We start from the raw sequence: 19,774 nt of genomic DNA on the forward strand, positions 1-19,774 counted from the left end.
GCATCATTTTGATGAAAGTAGAGTGAACATGCAATGACTTTAGTTACTTCCTACTGCTCAGGATTGTAATTTTTAAAAAATGGGAGAACAGTTGTTTGAAGTACTGGATTTTAAGGAGAGCAGTCATTTGAATGCATGCTTCAGTTCTTCCATCCTCTTCTGAAAATGTGTACTTCAGGCTTTATTATTAGTGGGAACAAATTTTTTTTTTTCCCTGGCTTATGGCACTAAAGATTTTATTTATGATAATAATGGCTTCAGCAAACTCCTTTCTCACTCTAACATGCCATGATATAATGGATGAAACATCAGTTTTCTTCTATATTTACATGGATTGATAGTAATAGTCAAGTTTGAGTTTAATTTTAGCTTTAAAGAAATTATTATTTTTTAAAAAACTGTGGGTTTTTTGTTCTTTGAGAGTGGATTTATTTGGCCAAGGCCAAGTATTGAGCTCTGGTAAGTCAAGAAGGTGCAAATGTGTAAAGATGCTAATTCGTAGTCTTTCAGTAACTTACTGTATTAAAATAATTTTAGAAGTTGTAATTGTACTTTTAGTAACAGGCAGTAAAAATATGTGAGTAAGAAGTCAGACTAGTTAAATATTCTTTTCCAAGGTAATTTATGTTTGTAAGTTATGAGTAGTCTTAAGTCAAATTTTAAACAGGGAGACCTTACACAAAGAGGAGTGCCTTAAAAATATTATTTAGCTGGTGCTTTTAACTGTTAGGGCTGGAACCTCTAGCCTGATAGAAGCAAGACTGTCCTAGTTCCAGGCTTTCAGCCCAACCAGTAGCGAAGCTGAGACTGTATTCCTGGTAGGTGTGCACATACACATAAATATTGTATCTGTACATATACAGAACAGATGTGTATGTACAGAGGCAGTCTTGTTAATTGTCACAGGGTATTCAGGTGAACAGTATCAGCAGCTTGGCAGTTCAAGATGGTCTGCTAGTGGGAATGTGTGTATATATACAGTGTTCATCCACATGGAATCTGCCCAATGTCTGGCCCATGGATCTCAGTCACCCTTGTTGATGGCACCTGGACATTCAAGCCCCTAAGGCTGTAGCTTTTTCTTGTTTGCTGGTATAAACGTCTTTACACATATGAATGCCTCTAAACCAGGACTCTCCTGCTCCCTCATGGACTTGCCCTTGGACACACAGGTGTGTGCACCTCTGCGCACATACAAGTGGACCTGGCCAGAGCTTCCTTACTCCTCTACTATCTAAACCCCTGTGGTTGTACCCTTGAATAGATGCACAAAAAACCACGGTTCTTGCCCTTAGAGACCCAGAGGCCATGGGCTTTCCTTGCAGCTGGATGGGACTGGACAGGTCTGTGGCATAGCCAGCTCCTCCTGTGGTCTGGCCCTTAGATGCTCACACCCACACCTACTTCCTTCCCAGACCACCTACTTGTCAGCTGGTGCAGCTTGATGCACTCGTACATCTGCACTGGCACCACAGACACATTGGCTTGTGCTTGGTTTCACATATTCTGGTCTCTTAGTTACACACATGCTCATGGGCTGTCTAGCCTGTGGTCCCAGCCCAGGTGTTGGCAGCCAAACCCTCACTTTTTCCAGATGCTGGCTACCCTAGATTTAGAGATCCCTATGGCTTGATGTTGCATTGCAGTTGCTGGAGTCATACGTAAGTTCCCTCACTCTGGTCTCTCTAGTTGATGGTGCCCATGGACATAGCAGCCCTCCAGCCTGTGGCTTGACTGTAGTTGTAGGCACGTAAATGCATCTTCACACCAAATAAAGAGTACTTCACCAAGGAAAACAGTTCAAAATGAAATTTAATGAGTCAATGCAAAAGACTGTGCTATTCACATACAGGGAACAGAAGGATAGATGTACCAATTATCAAACTGTTCAGCCCTCTAATCCCTGACTTTATCCTTTCCGGATCATGTACATTTCCCTTGCTTCTCCTTCACTTAAATTCTTCTCCAGAACATCCCATGTCTTGTCTAAAATGCTTTTCATCTGTGTCCGATTTTTGTACATGTAAACACCTGCAATCTGAAAGGTGCTTTGGTCTTCGTTGGCTCTTGGTGGTTTTAACACCTGGATGTAGAAGCTGAGGCTCTCCTGAGGTTTTTCTGGGAGGAGTGTGACAAGGTATCCTTTCTCTGAGTGTTAAATTTGTTTTCCCTCCTATTACTGTGTTTCTTTCTGCATCTCTGAGCTGATGGTTCTTGAGCAGGGTGTTGTATGCACACATCCCTCCATCCCCCTTGTGGGAGGGATGCTTTGTGGGTGTGAAAATGAGGTCTTATCACATAACCAAACATTATTAGTAGACTTTCCCTGTTTATATTTTATGGAACTTTTCTCCTATTTTAAAACAGGCAGTTATGTGAATTCACGTCATCATCTATGCTGTAGATAAACTTCCCTACTTGTTCATTTTTCCACCACTTATATTTGTGCAGGAAGAGTCTGTTAAACTGAAAAGAGATGACATTCAGTAAAGCTGTCTGATGAATTTCTTTATCAATTTGAGTTAGATGACAAGTTTAGGTCATAGTGTAGGTGCACTTACAGCCATCTAAGTTAGACCTTTTCTGTCTCAGGAACGTTTATCGTGGTCCATTTCTTAGGATGCTTTTGAAATTATAAGAAATTAATAGATTAAGTCAGATTCTTAGTACATTGATCCTGTTTCCTGAAAACGTTTTGCCGAATTTTTCCCTATTCCTAAGAATTCTTAACCAAATCTGTCTGTACAAGTTGCTGCAATGCGGTAGCGTAAAATACATTGGTTTATCTGAGTAACCCTGAGAGTAGCTCAGTTGGTTAGAGCATGGTGCTAATAACAGCAAAGTTGTGAATTCCATCCCTGTATGGGCCATTCATTGAAGAGTGGGACTCAATGATCCTTGTGGTCCCTTCCAACTCAGAACATTCTGCAATTCTGTGACTTTGTATCCATGTGAATTTTCTGCCCAGAAATGGCTGCTATATTTTTTTTTTAAATCAGGGCTCAGTGCTCTGATGCAGGAAAATGGAGATGAAGAAGTGGTATAACATGTTAATTTATTTGAAGAGATGCAAAGGGCACCTTATTGTTTACAGAAGTGCCTTACGATTTTTTTGTTTTAAGTGCATGCTGACCTCAGCTTGGTTATGTGCACTAAGTCATGAATGGTAAGGATACAAAAAGTGACCTAATAAACAATTGGTGGTATAGAACAAAAATAAGTCTTCATCAATAATTCATGGATTTTGATGTGTTTATATTGATAAATTAATTAAACAAATCTGCCTGTGTTCCTCAAGCCTAATGTGCCCCTGTTATGATTAGGTTTATAGAACAGAGCATTTTAACATTGAGTGAAGGTAAATGGTAAAAGAATAGTGTAGTCACGAAGCTTTGAGTGCTTCCATTTCTAGTCACAGAGTGGTTTCAAGGAAAGGAGGCTTTCTTTGCACACCTGCAGTCATTCAGTGCACAGGCCTCTTGTGGTCAATGTTGATTGCTACTTCTCTATAGCTGAACAAAAAATAATTTAGTATGGTGTAACCTTCTGTGATTTAATATTATGGTTTTTTGCCAGAATTGGCACAAAGATAGATCTTCTGATAGTAACAGTAATTATTAGCACAGCTGTAGTTGAGGGTCTTTCAGAATTTTCCATTATAAACCCCAACAGTCAGTTTACTACTCATATGTAAAAAAATATTTTCACTGCTTCCTGGGTATGAGGGATAAAGTGAAATAATTGAATACCCTCTTCCCCAAAATCATATTGAGGTTTTCTTAATCTTTCAACTTTGCATCCTTTGCTTATCTTGCATCTTTTGAATGCTTGTAGTCATGCAAAGGTGAGATTAACATCCTTTGTTTTCATCCAAGATAAGTGCTCTTTTAATCAGGTTAGAGATGGGTAAGTTAGCATGCATATTCACTGAAAGCTGAAAAGTTATATTTAGCTGAAAGTTATATTTACTTTCAAATGTGTTAAAGTAATTTATTTTGAGTTTCAGGGTAAAATAAAATTAACTTGTTGAAATTCTTGGCTATTGCACTTTAACCTATTTTGTATAAGGAAAAAAAAAGTGTGCTCAAGTGATCAGTTTCCCTATGTCAGCATCTTAGATTATTATAATCTTAATTTACTAGTTAATAATATAAAGCAGAACTTCGTGTTACTGGTCTTCATCTGTTTCATGAATTAGGTAGCATTGCAGCACCTCAGGCATTTCATAAGACATTGGGAGAAGCTTGTGAGTGCCCTGGGATCCATTAGCTTTTTCTTCAAAGAAGAAAATGTTGATAAAAATGTGAAACCTAGAAGGTAGTTTTATAGAATTGTAAAACTTTCTCATGGTGCTATTCACTGTGTTTTTTCTTTTCAGATAAAAAAGCTTGTGTATGTTTATCTGATGCGCTACGCAGAGGAGCAGCAAGATCTAGCATTATTGTCCATCAGTACTTTCCAGCGTGCTTTGAAAGTGAGTGACTACTAAATAACATTTTATAGGGAATTCTGAGCTGGTAGCACAAAAAAATACATCTGTGTAAGTGTAGTATGGTAAACTACACAGAGATATGTAAATATCTAAATATGTAAATATCTACATCTGCTAAAGTAGTTCTAAGTTACGTGATTGACGTATATTTTTTCTGCTACCTCAAACCTTATCAAGCAGCTAAGTAAGCCTGAAAGAAGTAAAATTGCATCACTTAAGAAAAACAGCAGAATGGTGCTTTCAAATCCACATGCCAAACATTTAATTTCTGAAATGACTTTTCTCATTCCAATGTAACTTGTGTGTATGGAAAAAAGACCCCATTATTACCATGAACCACCAATGTTCCTTTTAGTTTATGTAAAAGAAAGAGCTTTGTGTACCACAGAGAATTGAAACATAAGGAAGACAGTAGTACCCAAATTAAAATATTCAGTGTCTTGCACATGGTACTTTTTCATTAAAAGCACTGGAAAAATAGCTTTTTACGCTCTTTCGTTTCAAATGAGGTAACATTGAGAAATGGGATTAGACAGCAAAGTTCAGGATTGCCTTTGAAGTGTGACTGTGGAGAGAAGAAAGATTTTATTAAGATTCTGTTCTGAAATTTGGCCAGTTTTTATAATAAGAAAAGATTGGGTTTTTGTATACCCTTCTTGTACTCTAGGCTCATTTCTGTTATTTCTGTTATTTAACCCACACCTTGCATCTTGTTGGAAAATGTTGCAATCAGAGGACCAGTTGTGCAGCTGTAGGAGGATCCCACATCAACTAGAGTTTTCTGCCCCCTTCCCTTGAACTTTCATCCCAGTGTCATATGTACTGCCTTCACTATCTCTGACTGCCATGGAAAGCTAGAATCAAAATGACTTTGTATCCAATGCTTTTTGTGATATATGTATACAGTGAACACGCCTTATGGCATAACTGTTTTAAAAGCTGTGGGTAATGAGAGCAGAGGGAGGGGTGATAATGTTGTAGCTGAGTAGCAAAAAAAGAACTGGTGGTGTGCCAAGGGGGTAGACACCAAACCAGTGGAGATTGTCAGCAACTAAAGAAATTACTAAGCCTGCTATGAAAATAGGTCTCTGTTCTTTTTTTGTAATGTTTTGTTTCTCATTTTGTAAAGATTATAATTAGGCTTTATGTGTGGAGATTTTTTTTTACCTCCCTCTATTGAAGGAACTTTTTATTTTAAACTTAAGTGGCTGCAGATGAGCTTCACAACTGTGGTAGGAACAATATATTTTTCCAAAAACGATCAAATAAAGGACTTTCACCATCTAGATACTTAGTACTTAGAAGCTTCTAAGATGTAAGGATTTTGAGATCTTAGATGAATTGATAATTAGGTAATACCAGTCTGAAAATATATGTTGCCAGCTCTCAGTCCTTGGGAGAAATGTTCTTTGGGAGGTTACCTTCTGGCAAGACACTGTACAGTATAATGAATTACTGAAGCTGCAATTTCACTTTGCTAGATTTCAGGGGATTTAGTACTAGATTAAGCAACATTTTTCCCTTGTGTTCCAAGCCCATGATTAATGGATAAAGTTTACATAATAGTTCATCCAAATACAGATGTGTTGGATCTCCAAGCTAACTCTAGTATTGTAAAATTGACCAAGAATTGGGGCAGAAGAAGAGAGGATAAGAAATAGAAAGAAGTCTCAAAACATTTAGCCTAATATTTTGACATGTTCTTTGAAATTATTTTTGTTACTGGCTTCAGTTTATATCTTGCAGCAAAGCATAAAATGGATATTTTGTCAAGAACTTGAATGGGAAGGTCAAAACTGAGAACAACATTTTTATTTGACATTTTGTAAATACAAGTAGTAAAATTGAGTTAATGTGTCTCTCAGAATATCTGAATTCCACTTGGATTGCAGCAAATGTATCAGATTATTAAATAAAATATTCATCTTTTTTATCCATAATTAACATATTTTGTCTGGAAAATTGCATTATGTTAATGTTTTCCTTTGTAAAATTTTCCTATTTTCATAATGTTTAATGTTCTCTTTCTTTATTTGTTTTACCTTTTTTTGGTTTCGGAAATTTCTTTGTGTGAAGAAATTATTAGCATGGCCTTCACTTGCAAGTCTGACTTAGATTTACATGTTTTAATGTGTTGTCACTAATTAGTGTAAGTAGAACAGTGTATTTAATTATTTGTTTCTGCACTATCTTATTTCTCTCCTTCACTCCTGTTCTTTAGGATCCTAATCAGTTAATTCGTGCAAGTGCTTTAAGAGTTTTATCCAGTATACGTGTCCCAATTATTGTTCCTATTATGATGCTTGCTATTAAGGAAGCCTCTTCTGATTTATCTCCTTATGTGAGAAAGAATGCAGCCCATGCAATCCAAAAACTGTACAGGTAAGTGATTCTGGCAATTACTGAAAAACAATTTGCAATAGCTGTGGGCTACGCTTATAAAGACTACTGTGAATTTAGCATGTCTCAGATCCATTTCTTTAAAAGTATGGGATGGGTGTAGACATTCTGTCACTCCACTGGTTGGTTGTAATTCAAGCTATTCTCTTGATTGCTAGACTTAGCAGGATAACTATAAAGAGATAAAAAAAGAAACTGATGCACTGTCTTCTGTTTTTTAAGATACTAGCTGTTTTCATCTATATAACAACTGTTTTGATGGGTATTCTTAGAATCTATCGATTCACTGTTTCAAGTGTGTGTCTTTCATCCTGAGGCATTTGCCTGAAGGTAGTTTGCAGAGCGTGTGACAAAAGAATGCTAACTTCTAGAGATTTTATCTATGCAAGTCCAAATCTTTCAGATCTTCCTTCTTCATAAATTCTTGCTTTGTAGGAGTTCTTATAAAGATGTGGGTACTGTTTTGCAGAGATGGAGTCAACAGAACCTGTACTTTTGCAAAACATTTCCAGGCATTTATTCTACTACTTCACTTTTATTTCATCTATGCCAAAAAGTGGAGGTTGAGAGATGTTAGAGGTTCTGAATCAGGTAAAAAACACAGTAACAGAATCTGGAGAAACTGGCCTTACCTCCTTTTATTTTCTATGTATTCCTAGTGGTAGTAAAATGGACATGAAGCTTACGTAACAAAGGAAAACTAGTGAAACTGATGTTCTGTTTCCTTAATGGTTCAGAGGGCCTTAGAGGGTGCATCGTTCAAAAGCTCTTCATGCAAGCGTCCTAGGTATCATGATGCAAGATTTTGAACTACTGTAGCTGGAAATTCCTCCGTACTTGGACTAGAGTAAGCTTCATGATTACTTGTGAGTGGAGCTGCAGCTAAAAATTGTGTCCTTAGTAGCAGGATTTGAGAACTGTTTATAAAAAGCATGTGAACTTTTATTTTCACATTTTCAAAACTTACTAGTACAAATGCTGTATCACATAGTGCTCGTTAACCATGGAACCAGGGGAGAGAGTATAATTTTCTTGGTCACTGGAGCAAGCAGCAGTATTGGAAACTGGTGAAGAGGCTATCAAATTAACCTGCCCACAGGCAGACCCAGTTGGCTTGGCAGCAAGTAAGAATAGGTAGTAGTTAACAGGCCATCTTTGTATACATTGATTAAAAGTTTAAAAAAGTTCATGATTGATAGCTATACAATTCAGCAATACTGATCATACATCGGTGGCAAGGCTGACTATTGGCCTACTGCAACAAGTAAGTAATTTCAGAATACCTATTTTTAAGTTGGTCAGAATCAGAATCCAGAAGGAGATGGACTTTATAAGTAAAACTCAAGAGTTAATACACTCTCCTACATCTAGTTACTCCATCTTCTGCAACCATTTGAGTAAGAAGTAGTAACAGTTTATTCTAATATGTCTGTATGCTCCATTTGCTTTTTGGTTTTCCCAGCTTCTCTACCTGTTTGATAGTTCTGTATTACAGTTAGTGCTCTAGTCAGGGTTCTGGATGCAAGTTTGATTCTCCAGTCTTCCCTGTATTTAGTGTCATGGTGTTTGGATGGATATCTGCCCTAGAAGATCTTGTTTATTAGCAGTTCAGTCAATCCTAGCAGCAGGAGGCTTACATATCAAAAAGAAAAGGTTTCAGACATAGTCTTACACAAATGTTATTGTTCACACAAATGTGTTTGTATCAACATTTGGACACAAATTCATTTGTGACAACATTGGCAGGTATGTTGAAGTAATTTCATCACTAAAGATGTCAGACCTTTTGTTTTCTTTATTTAAGAGTGCATTTTAAAGGTATTAGTAGTTTCTGTTTATCAGTTGAAAACTCTACTATGTTTGCAGTGAGGTTTGGAGAAGGACTACTTCCCATCACTAGTATTAGTAGGTTCCATACTAGTACTAGATATCATAATGAGAGGAAATCACAGACCTCTTTAGCCTCTTCTTTTATTTTCTCATTGTAAACAGTCCCTTCCTTGTCTTAAATATCAGGACAGTGGAGGGGGAGGAATGTAAATTAATTTATTGCATGCCTTTCTAGAGACTTTCTTGATCACATAAAAAAATGGTTTTGCTCAAGTTTTTTAGCTTAAAGTATTCCTTTCTCTTTAAATTTTCTGCCAATTTTAAAAAAAATTTGAAATAAAACCTTTTTGAGAGACTTTTGTCTTTTCGTCTGAAGATTTGGTCCTTGACAGAAGATCCAGTAAAACTCCTTTTACAAAAATAGAAGTTGGAATGAAAGGTGATCATGAAAGTACTTATGGAACAATGTACTGTTGTGTTGCTTATGATGATGGTGGCTTCTAACAAAGTTTTGTTATGCATTTTGCATGTTCTGATGTTGCTAGGTCTTAGACCCTAAGTGAAGTAGTACTCAGCCTGAAAATGACTTTGTAAATCTGTACCTGGAAGGATATACTGTGCATTAGGGCAGTCTATCACTCAGCATTAAAACTGAAGTATGCAAAAATGACCAAATACTCTCTCACTTATCTGTAATTGTATCCATGTTGAAATGACTTTTCAAAGGCATAGAACTACACATCTCTAAGGGTCTTTGTATTCACTTTATATTTTCTTTTGACTTAGCTGTAAATTCTTCTGTGCAGTATAGATCCATGAAGGGGAAGTAGCTGGAGTGAAAAGTTTGTTCTTACTTGTCTAAGAAGCCAGTTTGACAGTAGTGGATATCTGGAAAATTTTTCTCTGCTCTTGTAATGTGAAAAGATGCTGCAAAGGTTGCTCCTTGAAACTTCTGCTTTTCCTCTGCTTTTGCTATTTATTTAGGACTTCAAGCACTTCTATTTTCCATTAGCTTGCAGACCAGCTTTGTATAGGTACGCTTGAATACAATGTCCACATTTTTGAGTTCCAATACTTCTGACTAAAATTAGTGGTTAACTTAAAAGTGATTGAAGTGTCTTACTCAAAGCTTTATGTTGATAATTAGATAATAAAAGTGTGAATCTTCTTTGTCCTGATGTTCATTCACCACTGAATTACATTAATGCTGAAATTAACTTCTGCAAGAGCAGTGAGAACCTTGTCATGTAACATCTGAAGTTCAGTCAAGTTTTCTGTGATGTTGGTTAGCCTGTCTTAATGTTTCTTAGATCCTAGGTTTTTTATGAGTTTAAGTTTCCTACAGAACACACATAAAGAGTATAAGATAAAATTAATTTTTTATTTAATTTTATACTCCTAACTTACTTTCAGTCAAGTTCTTTTACAATGCGTTCTTTGGAATACTTGATTTTTCTGGAAGTGGTTTCTTCAAAGTTCTTTGTTCCTAGTTTGTCTAAAGGTCAAAAATCAAACCTGCTTTAATTTTGGATATGTCTGACCAAACTAGTTAAAAAAATTTTATTTTTCCTTCTAGTCTTGATCCAGAGCAAAAGGAAATGTTGATTGAAGTGATAGAAAAGCTTTTGAAGGATAGAAGTACGGTAAGAAACAGATTTGTGACATATGCATATATTTTTATAGAGTTTACTCCTGAGACTGTCATTCAGCAGTAAGTAATACACTTTCCCAGCCCCTGCCAATGTGATTTTGTATGTTTTTAGATGTAAATATCATTGTGTATTTTTGCATTTATAGTATGGCTGTAATAGTGACTATCCTTTAATAAGATGTAATTTTACTTGCATCATGAGTCTGTTAATTAATGTTTTTGTTAGCGTGTGTTTTATGTATGTTTTTTTTAACTTTATTTTGAAAATTAAAGTTATATAATACGAATCAGTGTGTGAGTGTTTATAAATTTTCATATGCATATTAGTTTGATAATTTCAGTTTGTAGTAGTGTAGGAATAAATTAATTGTGTATGGTGCACAACTTTGCACCATATTACTTGTGTATGGTGCACAAGTGTGCCTATTGACATCCATCTATTTTGCAGTATGCATAGTTATTAAAAAGTTATATTTGCTATGCAGTTTTTTGTTCTTGCCAGTATCTCCATTTCCACTCTGGTAAATAAGAGATGTTCTGGCATAATTTCTGTAAATTTAACACTCCTGTTATATTTAACCTGTCCTATATAGATAGCTACATATTTTCCATATGTACTCCTGGATGTCTCACAATCTTTAGTTTGTTTTATTTTGCAGATAAGTTTCCCACTTGTGAATTAGAAAGGTAATTGACCAAAGACTCTAAGTTAGATTTCAAAGAGAAACCAGATTTGTGAATTAAAACATTCTCATGTTCTTGTTCAGATCACTAATTTCATGAATTAAATCCTTTTTGACTAAGTGAAAGTTTTATTAGGTACCAGATAGTGTGTTGCTTCATCTGCTATTTTCCAAGTGTTTTTATTACACTTACGACTGTATCCTCCAGGATACAGTATCCAGGACTGTACCCTGTTCTAGCACAGTCAAGGTGTTCAGAGCATAAAAGGTGCTGTTGGCTAAATAACATCCTGTAGCTGCCACTGAAGGGTTACTGAAAGAGGTGTGTTAGAGCTTAGTGGCTCAGCAGACAGTAAATCAGTTAGGTCTCCTGGCTGCATCTGTGCTTGGTTTGACAGAGGCCTTTGAGCTTGTGTGAAGCTGCACCTGCAGTGGTTCTTCATGTATTTTGTTTCATGGTTCATGCTCATGGTATACATGCAGTCTGTGAATGTGGGATTAAGTTGTTAGTGGAGGAATAAAGGGCTAAAAACTACTAAAAAAAAGTAAAATCCCTGAGTTTGTACTCTGTTTTCTAGGCCTTATAGCATATGGTAAATGGTTATCCCATACTTAGTCATTTACACATTTACTTTAACAAAAAAAAAAGGTATAGAGAAGGTTTGGATCTTTTATCTCCTTGAAATTTGGAATTACAAGGAGATAATGGGCTCATTGCCTATTGGGCTCATACACTGCATATTGGACACCATACTTACAAAGATACCAGCTGAAGCAATAGCTGATAATGGTAGACTAGACTTAGGTCTGCTGGGTTTGTTTGGAGACATACTTGGTTAACTGCTACAACTTTTTGCTCCCTCTGATCCTTCTTTGTCTATTCCCTAGTGAGATCTGATTCCAGTCTGAGCTGACATCTCAGCTTCAGAAGTCTTACTATTTTGGGAACTAATATGAAGACTAATTATTTCAGAAAAAAAACATACAGATCTCTCTTTAAGGCTCTCTGAATCTAAGTGTGCTCTTTCATCGCAGACTCCACAGCTTGTGGTGGTCTAAAATGGATCAGTCTTTATTTAATCTTTCATAGCTTTGAGAGGACAACTCTAGCATGGCAAAACTTTATCTTAAGTAGTTATCTTTTGTCACATACCACTGAATGTTCCCAGAAAGCTTCCACATTTACTAACAGAACGTGCATACTGCACAAGTGTTTTGTTAGCAGGTAACTCCAATCTGAATAAGCTTATTCTTTCCCCCTAATTGTGTGCAATTTGCTCACAGTGGGGAAATCAAGAATGCCATTTGTAGCTAGATTCATCCTTTAAAATTGGAGGAGATGCAGCTGCTTATAGGTGGTGGTCCTTAAGTACAAGTGTGTACATACGTGTACATAAAGGCTGGCAACTTTATAGGTTTAATAAGGCTGCATCCTAGGGAAATTTGTGTTAATTTGATTAATCTTTTTGAATTCTTTGAGGGAAGCTTCACTTCATACATTTAACCTAAAAGAGAAAGCTCCTTCAACATACATAAAAAAACCAAACACTTTAGAAAGTATTTTGCAGTCTTGCTGAAGAAAATTAGGTCCATTAGCTGCCATAGGAGTTCTTCAAACTGTAAAACAACAGCTTTTGGTCATAGACTTATGAAGTGTATTTGATTAGTGGAATGTCTCAGCTTTTTGCAGCTCCTGTTGTCTGTTTGACAGTCAAGGTGCCTGAAATCTGTAGGGTGGTAATGTGGAACTAGAACCACAAATGTTTGACACTGATCTTTGGATTCCTTCTACTTAAATGCACAGCTGTTCCCTTACATTAATATTAGTTGTCATCTCCTGTTAGCTCTAATGTCAGCAAATCAGTTTGTTCATTAAATAGTGTTTTTTACCAGAGTGGGAGAGTCCTAGTGACTTAGTTGAATATCAGTGGTTTTCCACTTTTTTTCACTTGATGGAAATGTCAAGTTACTTTTGGCATTTCTATGTAGTTAAGGGCTGATAATTCTCAGACAAGCCATAATATGTTGTGTGTTGACCACTGGATCTGAGATTATCCATACTTTCGATTGATTATTGGTTATTTTGATTATAATTTTTAAAATTTTTTTTTAATTAGTTTGATTTTTTTAATCCATGTTTGGAGGGAGAATGTAATTAGGAACATTAACTCTGTATATAACAGTCTAATATTATTTGGGTGATATTTGATACTGCACTTTAATGAGAAGTAAACTTTACTCAAAATCTGTTTATTTTCTGTAGCTATTTGACCTCAAGCAGGATTTTTGAAATTTACAGGTGTAATCTCTGTGTTAGAGATAGAATAGCTAGGAAGTATAGATGCCACTAAATTTCTGTAAACCAGGAAGTTTTTTCAGAGAGAGCATGGTCTTGTATGTTATTAATGCAGTTTTTGTTGCACAGGAAAGACACAATGTATTTCAATTAGTCAGAGTAATTTTACATTTGAAATAGCAAGACGTTATCTGGAGGGGAATCTTACTATAGTAAAATTAAGTCCTTTTTTAGACAGTATAGGATGTGTTTATTTTTTTAGATCTCAGTCAGTAGTGAACTTTAATATAAGCTGAGGTAAGCAAAACTTAAAATGAGATGAGATGTAACCTTAACCCAGCACTTCATTGAAATTTCTGGTGAGATAAATGAAAAATCACTCTACTCCTAGAGTGTCTTAACACAAAGATTCAATTAAAACGCAAGCTGTCGGTTAATCTAAAATGCAAAATCATCAAGTGCAAGTCATTGTTAGCATAAATGGTAGCTGACTTGGAATTAGAGTCTATCAACAAATCTGTGGTTTTTTGCAGGTGTATTTAAATTTTAAACAGATAAGATGTTTACAATTATTTTTACTATTGAGGCTTAGAAACTCCTAGTTATGTTTTTACCCTTGCTTTACTAGTACCTCACATTTTGATAAGCAGGTACAACAGCATGAATACCTGCTCCCTTTTTTTTTTTTCTAGTAATTCTAGATAGTTGAGCAGCTGATGCAATTTTATGTAGAAGGGAAGATAAGACCATGCTTGTATTCTATGCTAAAATGATTTTCTCTGAAAGTAATATGTCTAGTCATGTGTGAAAGTTTAACTGGGTGTTTTAGAGCAAACTAGTTCCCTTTTCTTTTTAGTCAATTCTATATTACTTCACTCTAGTTCTCTTTTTTCTATTCAGTGATAACCTAGCTTTGACGCATAGGGTTTAAGGCAAGATTTTTTGCAAAAGTTTCTTTTGGAAGAAAAAGATACTATGAAGGATTGTAGTTAGCAACCTGTGTGTTTTACAATGCTGTGTAAACAACAATGGAAATCAAGTTCATTAATGATATCTGAGTTATAGCAGGTAAAAGAAAAATAAAATCCATGTTGTTATTGAAAAGGAATTATGCCTGGTTTCCAAACCTGTAAAGCAAAAAGAACTTGTGACTTGCATTCTACAGGCTAAATTAAAGTATCCCAAGTATATTATAAACTTCATCAATAAAGGAGAGGCGGGATATAGTTGTATGGATGATGGGTACATTACAAAAGCCCAAATTTATTGCTGACTTACATCTGTAGCTTTGATCAGATTTTATTTTTTATGGGTGCATACCTCTGTTATAATTAATTTATTATTTTGTTCTGGTGCTATAATTTTCTATTAATAATAACGTGTAACTTCATATTAAATCCATTTTGGGGGTGAAAAGACCTTATGCAAATACGTGAGTGTAGATGCAAATATGTGAGCATAGAGATTTCTTTTGCAGACTGCATGGCTACCAAATGAAGTGCAGATTTTTTCTCAGTGACATTCCTTTGATTAAAAAATCATCTTAGGAATTGGTGATGGCTTTGTGATGAAGATCTTGCTCTTACACTAAAGCAGTGTATTTGGGCATAATGGGGAAAGAAATCTGGGTACTCTTCTTTTCAACAGTAATCTTCAGCTGATAATGCAATATTGCAGTATTTTAGTTTAGAACCCAGATGTGTGGGTAAGACCATGCTTTCTTAATTTACTGAATTTATGATGGTAAATGCTTCCATTTTGTGGAAAAAAATTACTGGGTTTGTGCAGATGTTTTGTTGTGATAGATCTATTATCCAGTGATTAGAAGATAAATGACTGATCTTTTCCACTTTCCTTGCCTCCAGAAAATTGAAATAAGAAGGGGAATATCATTTGGGTTGTATGATTAGGGCAGGTGGGGTGGCCATTAATTTAAGAGAGAAGAATTGTGGCAGCATGGGCCAACTTGCACTGTATTATCAATCAAACCTCGATGCACTTCTTGTGATGACCCAGCAGTCTCAGGTTTTCACAGCGTTAATTAGAATTCATGACAAAATAGATGCAAGGAAACATTTTGTACCCTTCATAATTTTATAGAAAATTTATTGTTATTAGAGGAACCATTTGCTTAGTGTGATTTTTTTCATTACCAGCTTGTCAACTAGCATAGATAATCTAGAGAAAATATGAACTCCATAGATTGGGTGTCACTTTTGTTGATGGTTCCTATAGTTTACCTTGGAGCACAGCTAATGGCTAAAGTTCATAGCAACAGCACAGAAAAATGTGGCACCTAGTGGAAGGCAAATGAACCATGTTTATTGCTTTAATATAAAAAATACATAAATGGAAAGCAGCATTTGAATTTGATGAGCTCATTGCTAGTTTTGTTGGAGTGATTTATATTTTCTCCTTATACAAAAAGCTACTATTGACACAGTGAGATGGAAATTAACTGACTGTTTTTTAGAAACTGATATTTTTTGGTTTTATATTCTGATTGAATCATTTTGTTTTAATTTTAAATACTTTTATGGAATGTTGAGCATTTAATAAACAAAGATTATTAGCTGTTCCACTGATGTTTAGATATATAGTAGGATCATACTATAGGGGAAACAGTGTAGACTAGAAAATATCATCTCTTGTTAAGAAAGCCTTAGGAAATTTTCTCAGAGAAATATGCTTGTTACCAGTGCATTTCCAGTCTGTCACATTCTTACTTTTTTTTTCCACTTTAAAATGGAAAGCCAAATTTTAAAAATACAATAATGGGGAGAGAGGCATGATCTTAATAATGTCATGATGAATGGCAATTCCTATATTAACTTGTAAATCTGGGGACTTGCCACAGGAATAAAATCCTTGTTTATCCAGTGCACCTCTTGCATTTCATAGCATAGGTTAAATTTTTTTATTAATGTCTTTTAAGTGTTCACAAATGACAGCATGGTCATTGTAAACTTGAGGAGGAGATAAATGTAATTTGAAATAAGTAATTATTTAGAATTCCTGTATTCCACTTTGGCTCTTTTTTGTATTAAGTTGTGTTTTATTCACAGTAACTGAGCTTTTAAAAAGCCATCAGTGTTTATAGGTTATATTCTCAGTTTTAAATTATCTGAGTTAGTGTTATATGTATTTTTTGTCAGCTTTCAAGCTAAATCATATCCAAATGAAATACAGCAAAATGTGTGGTCTGAACTACTAGTAGTAAAAGACAAGAGTGCTCTCTGTAGAATTACTGTTGGAAATCTGTGTCGACCTTCACCTAGGAACCTTAAAGGGTATTTTTAACCATTAGACTGTGACTATTCTGATGGTCATAAACTGATGTGTGTCAATCTCTCTTGTCTCTGATACGAAACAGTAACCTGCAAGTAGTCTCTCTATGTGGTCTTAAAGTGTTATCTCTTTCTTCTAAAAACAAGACTGTCATATTGTCCTCTTCAAGCTGACCTTAACTGTAGTTCAGAGCTCTGCATTCTGATAAAAAGACTTCGCACTTTTCCAGTGGGAAAGCTTCTCAGCTTCTGTGGCCTAAATGAATACCTGCTCAGGACAGGTCTGGGATTAACCACTGCCTTCTGCTGAGCTTTGAACACATGCCTTGGCATTAACTCTCCACAGTTTTAAATTACAGATAGTTTACTGATGCAGCATATTATTAAGAAGAAAGTTTAGTACACAACAGATAAAAAAGAACTTTTGTTTTTATGATACAGCAAATTATTTTAGATGTAAAGTGTATTTAGTCCTATCAAATAATCAGATTTTTTTCCCTGGAATGAGTTGCATACTTGTTGGGACCAGCAAGTACCAGTATGTGGATGAGGCTGGAGACAATAAATGCAACTTCACGTTTATTCTTATTGGTAATTCATAAAATCCCCACAGAGCCTGAGACTTGTTTAGCATAATAGCAAGACTATCTTCTGAGCTGTTTTCTTTCAATTGTAGTGTTGAGTGCATACTAATAAACCACATGTCAGCCAAATACAGGGAGAAAAATGTAACATATGAATATCATTGTATTTAATATTTCTCAAAAAGTACCATTTCAATAAACTGCACTTCTATTTAATTGCTTACTTTAAGTCATTGGGGAAATTATAGAGGTTGAAATGCAGATCCCTAGTGCTTGGATAGAATATGACATTAATTTGCTGCCAGAAGGCTATACTGCATGCATGCTAACTGCATACATATCAGCTGCTTCATATAAAGTATCATCATTTTAGTTATTTGACTTAACATGTACTCTGACACAAAACAAATCTTAATTAAAGCAATTAGAAGAGAAAGAACACTAATCCTAGGCACATAATTATATGTCCTTATAAGGCATGGTCAGCTTTTGATCTTTTCTTGCAGTTAAAGTAACCTGCTGACAGAATTTTAACTGGAACTCCAATATATATTTCCTCCCATTATTTTAAGAGAAAATACCCGGGCAGAAGTTTTCAGTAATCCTTGAGTTGTTAGAATGTTGATAATCTATTTAATTTTCTCATAAAAACAAAGCTGTTTTGTAGTCATAGCATGATTATCTTTATGTGTGAATAAAGAGATATTTCTTATGAAGGCAAAAAATTGTGTGAGAACACAGCAGGATATAAATGATGCATTCCTGCAATTATGTAACTGGAAGTGTTACAACAACATGCAGAAATTATTTGGGTGGGAGGGGGGGGGAGGAGTGTGTTCATGAAACTCTTAATAGAAAATTTACTGTGACAGTTAATTTTGCCATATTGAGAGAGAAGTTTGAATTCCAGTAATGCCCAGGGAATGGCCCAGTTCTTCTTTACTTTGACCAGGCCAGTGTTGATAGAATTCCGAAAGATCTTGCTGGGCATATGTTTTACTTTTTGTTGTTTCCTGTTACTTCTGAGTTAATTGCACATTCTCTGTTAATTTATTTGGAAGCTAAATCTGTAAGAAAAAAAAAATATGCTTACATTGCACTGTGTCTTCAGGGCTGGGAGCTAAGATTTATGTCTGCAATAGAAACAGCAAGTGTTTGTTCTGATGACCTTACCCCAGTTCTATTTTAAATAAGATACCATTTCTGTGGGTTTACTGTTTTGTTATTGTTGTTGTTTTGTTTGTTTTTGCTGAATAGAAATAATTTTAAATTGTTGAGAATTGCTAGTATTAATTCTGATTCTCACTGTTGTCTAACTGTATGCCTTATACTGACCTTTTGGATTCTATTTTGTTTTCTAGCTGGTAGCTGGGAGTGTGGTGATGGCATTTGAGGAAGTGTGTCCAGATAGAATAGATCTGATTCACAAGAACTACCGGAAGCTCTGTAACTTGCTGGTTGATGTGGAAGAGTGGGGTCAAGTTGTTATAATCCACATGCTAACTCGGTATGCGCGTACTCAGTTTTTAAGTCCATGGAAGGTAAGTTTCAGACTTCTTAAATTACTGCTGTGAGTCTGCTTTCTGAATTATTTCTATTGTTGGATTTACTTAGTCTTTTAAGATGCATTTCTATGGAGACTTTAATAAAAACAGAGATCAAATACATAAGTCAGCTCTCTAAGATTTCACCAACACAAGGCATCTACCTTTCTTCAGAGCCTGAGAATTCTCCTTCCAGGGTATAACCTTTTCTTATTTACCCATGGCACATCCCGTGGGTAGCAGAGAGACTCCTTTTTCTGTGGTTCTTTGAGCCACATGTTGCTTTTTGCTTTAGACAATTTTACGTGAGTCAGAATCAGAAATGTTTGCAATTCTGTCCTGAAACTGGGTAGACTACTTATATTGCAGATACCCAGTATCACTGCATAACAAACATTTCACTACTTGTTTAGGTTTTGTTACTGTGCTGAGGCACTGTGTGAAGACTTGAACATATGTATTTGAAATGTGAAATGTAAAAATGGAGGTGTTTATTTTAATTTATATTATGTAAATATGAGTATACTTAAAAAAATATATAAAAAGAGGTGGTTCAAGACACAAATTCTGTCACTTCTTACAGTAAAAAGGGCACAGCTTAAGAAATTTATGCTGTTGACATTGTTTCAATAGAGCTCTAACTCTGAATAACAATTTAAATTAAAAGATTACTTCTGGAAAGAACTGTTTAAAATTGCTCTACAAGTCTGGTTGTTTGTGTTTATTAAAGGCTTGGGGATGTTACTAGTGTTAAGTTTTACCATTTGATTTGAAACCTATTCATGTTTAAAAATCTACATTTTAGTGCAGATTATTGTCACTTGTAAGTAGCACATTAACAATTTTTTAAAGATTCCTTTTTTCATCATTAGAATAGGGAATGACACCAACTATCACTCTATCACTGAGTTCTTTTTAACTGTCTTTTAATATCCTTTGCCTGGGAAAAAATGGAAATTCAGTGCCATTCTGTGTTAATATATGTATAATTTGTTGTATGAAGATAA

The 19,774-nt window shown here is 35.3% G+C and overlaps 1 protein-coding gene across 4 annotated transcripts in view; it reads left to right on the forward strand.

The window, feature by feature from the left end:
* The window catches only part of AP3B1 (adaptor related protein complex 3 subunit beta 1), a 154,190-nt gene that overhangs the window by 21,255 nt on the left and 113,161 nt on the right, over nucleotides 1-19,774 (forward strand). For all 4 annotated transcript variants that reach the window (XR_010994344.1, XM_068176113.1, XM_068176110.1 and 1 more), the window contains exons 4-7: nucleotides 4,379-4,474; nucleotides 6,714-6,874; nucleotides 10,299-10,365; nucleotides 18,585-18,764. Coding sequence is in view for 3 of the 4 variants with exons in the window: in XM_068176113.1 (XP_068032214.1) it covers nucleotides 4,379-4,474; nucleotides 6,714-6,874; nucleotides 10,299-10,365; nucleotides 18,585-18,764 (504 nt within the window). In the remaining variant the exon portion in view is untranslated. The remainder of the gene's footprint in view (nucleotides 1-4,378; nucleotides 4,475-6,713; nucleotides 6,875-10,298; nucleotides 10,366-18,584; nucleotides 18,765-19,774) is intronic.

This window comes from Anomalospiza imberbis, chromosome Z (genome assembly GCF_031753505.1).
Source record: "Anomalospiza imberbis isolate Cuckoo-Finch-1a 21T00152 chromosome Z, ASM3175350v1, whole genome shotgun sequence".
In the NCBI taxonomy this organism is placed as follows: Eukaryota; Metazoa; Chordata; class Aves; order Passeriformes; family Viduidae; genus Anomalospiza; species Anomalospiza imberbis.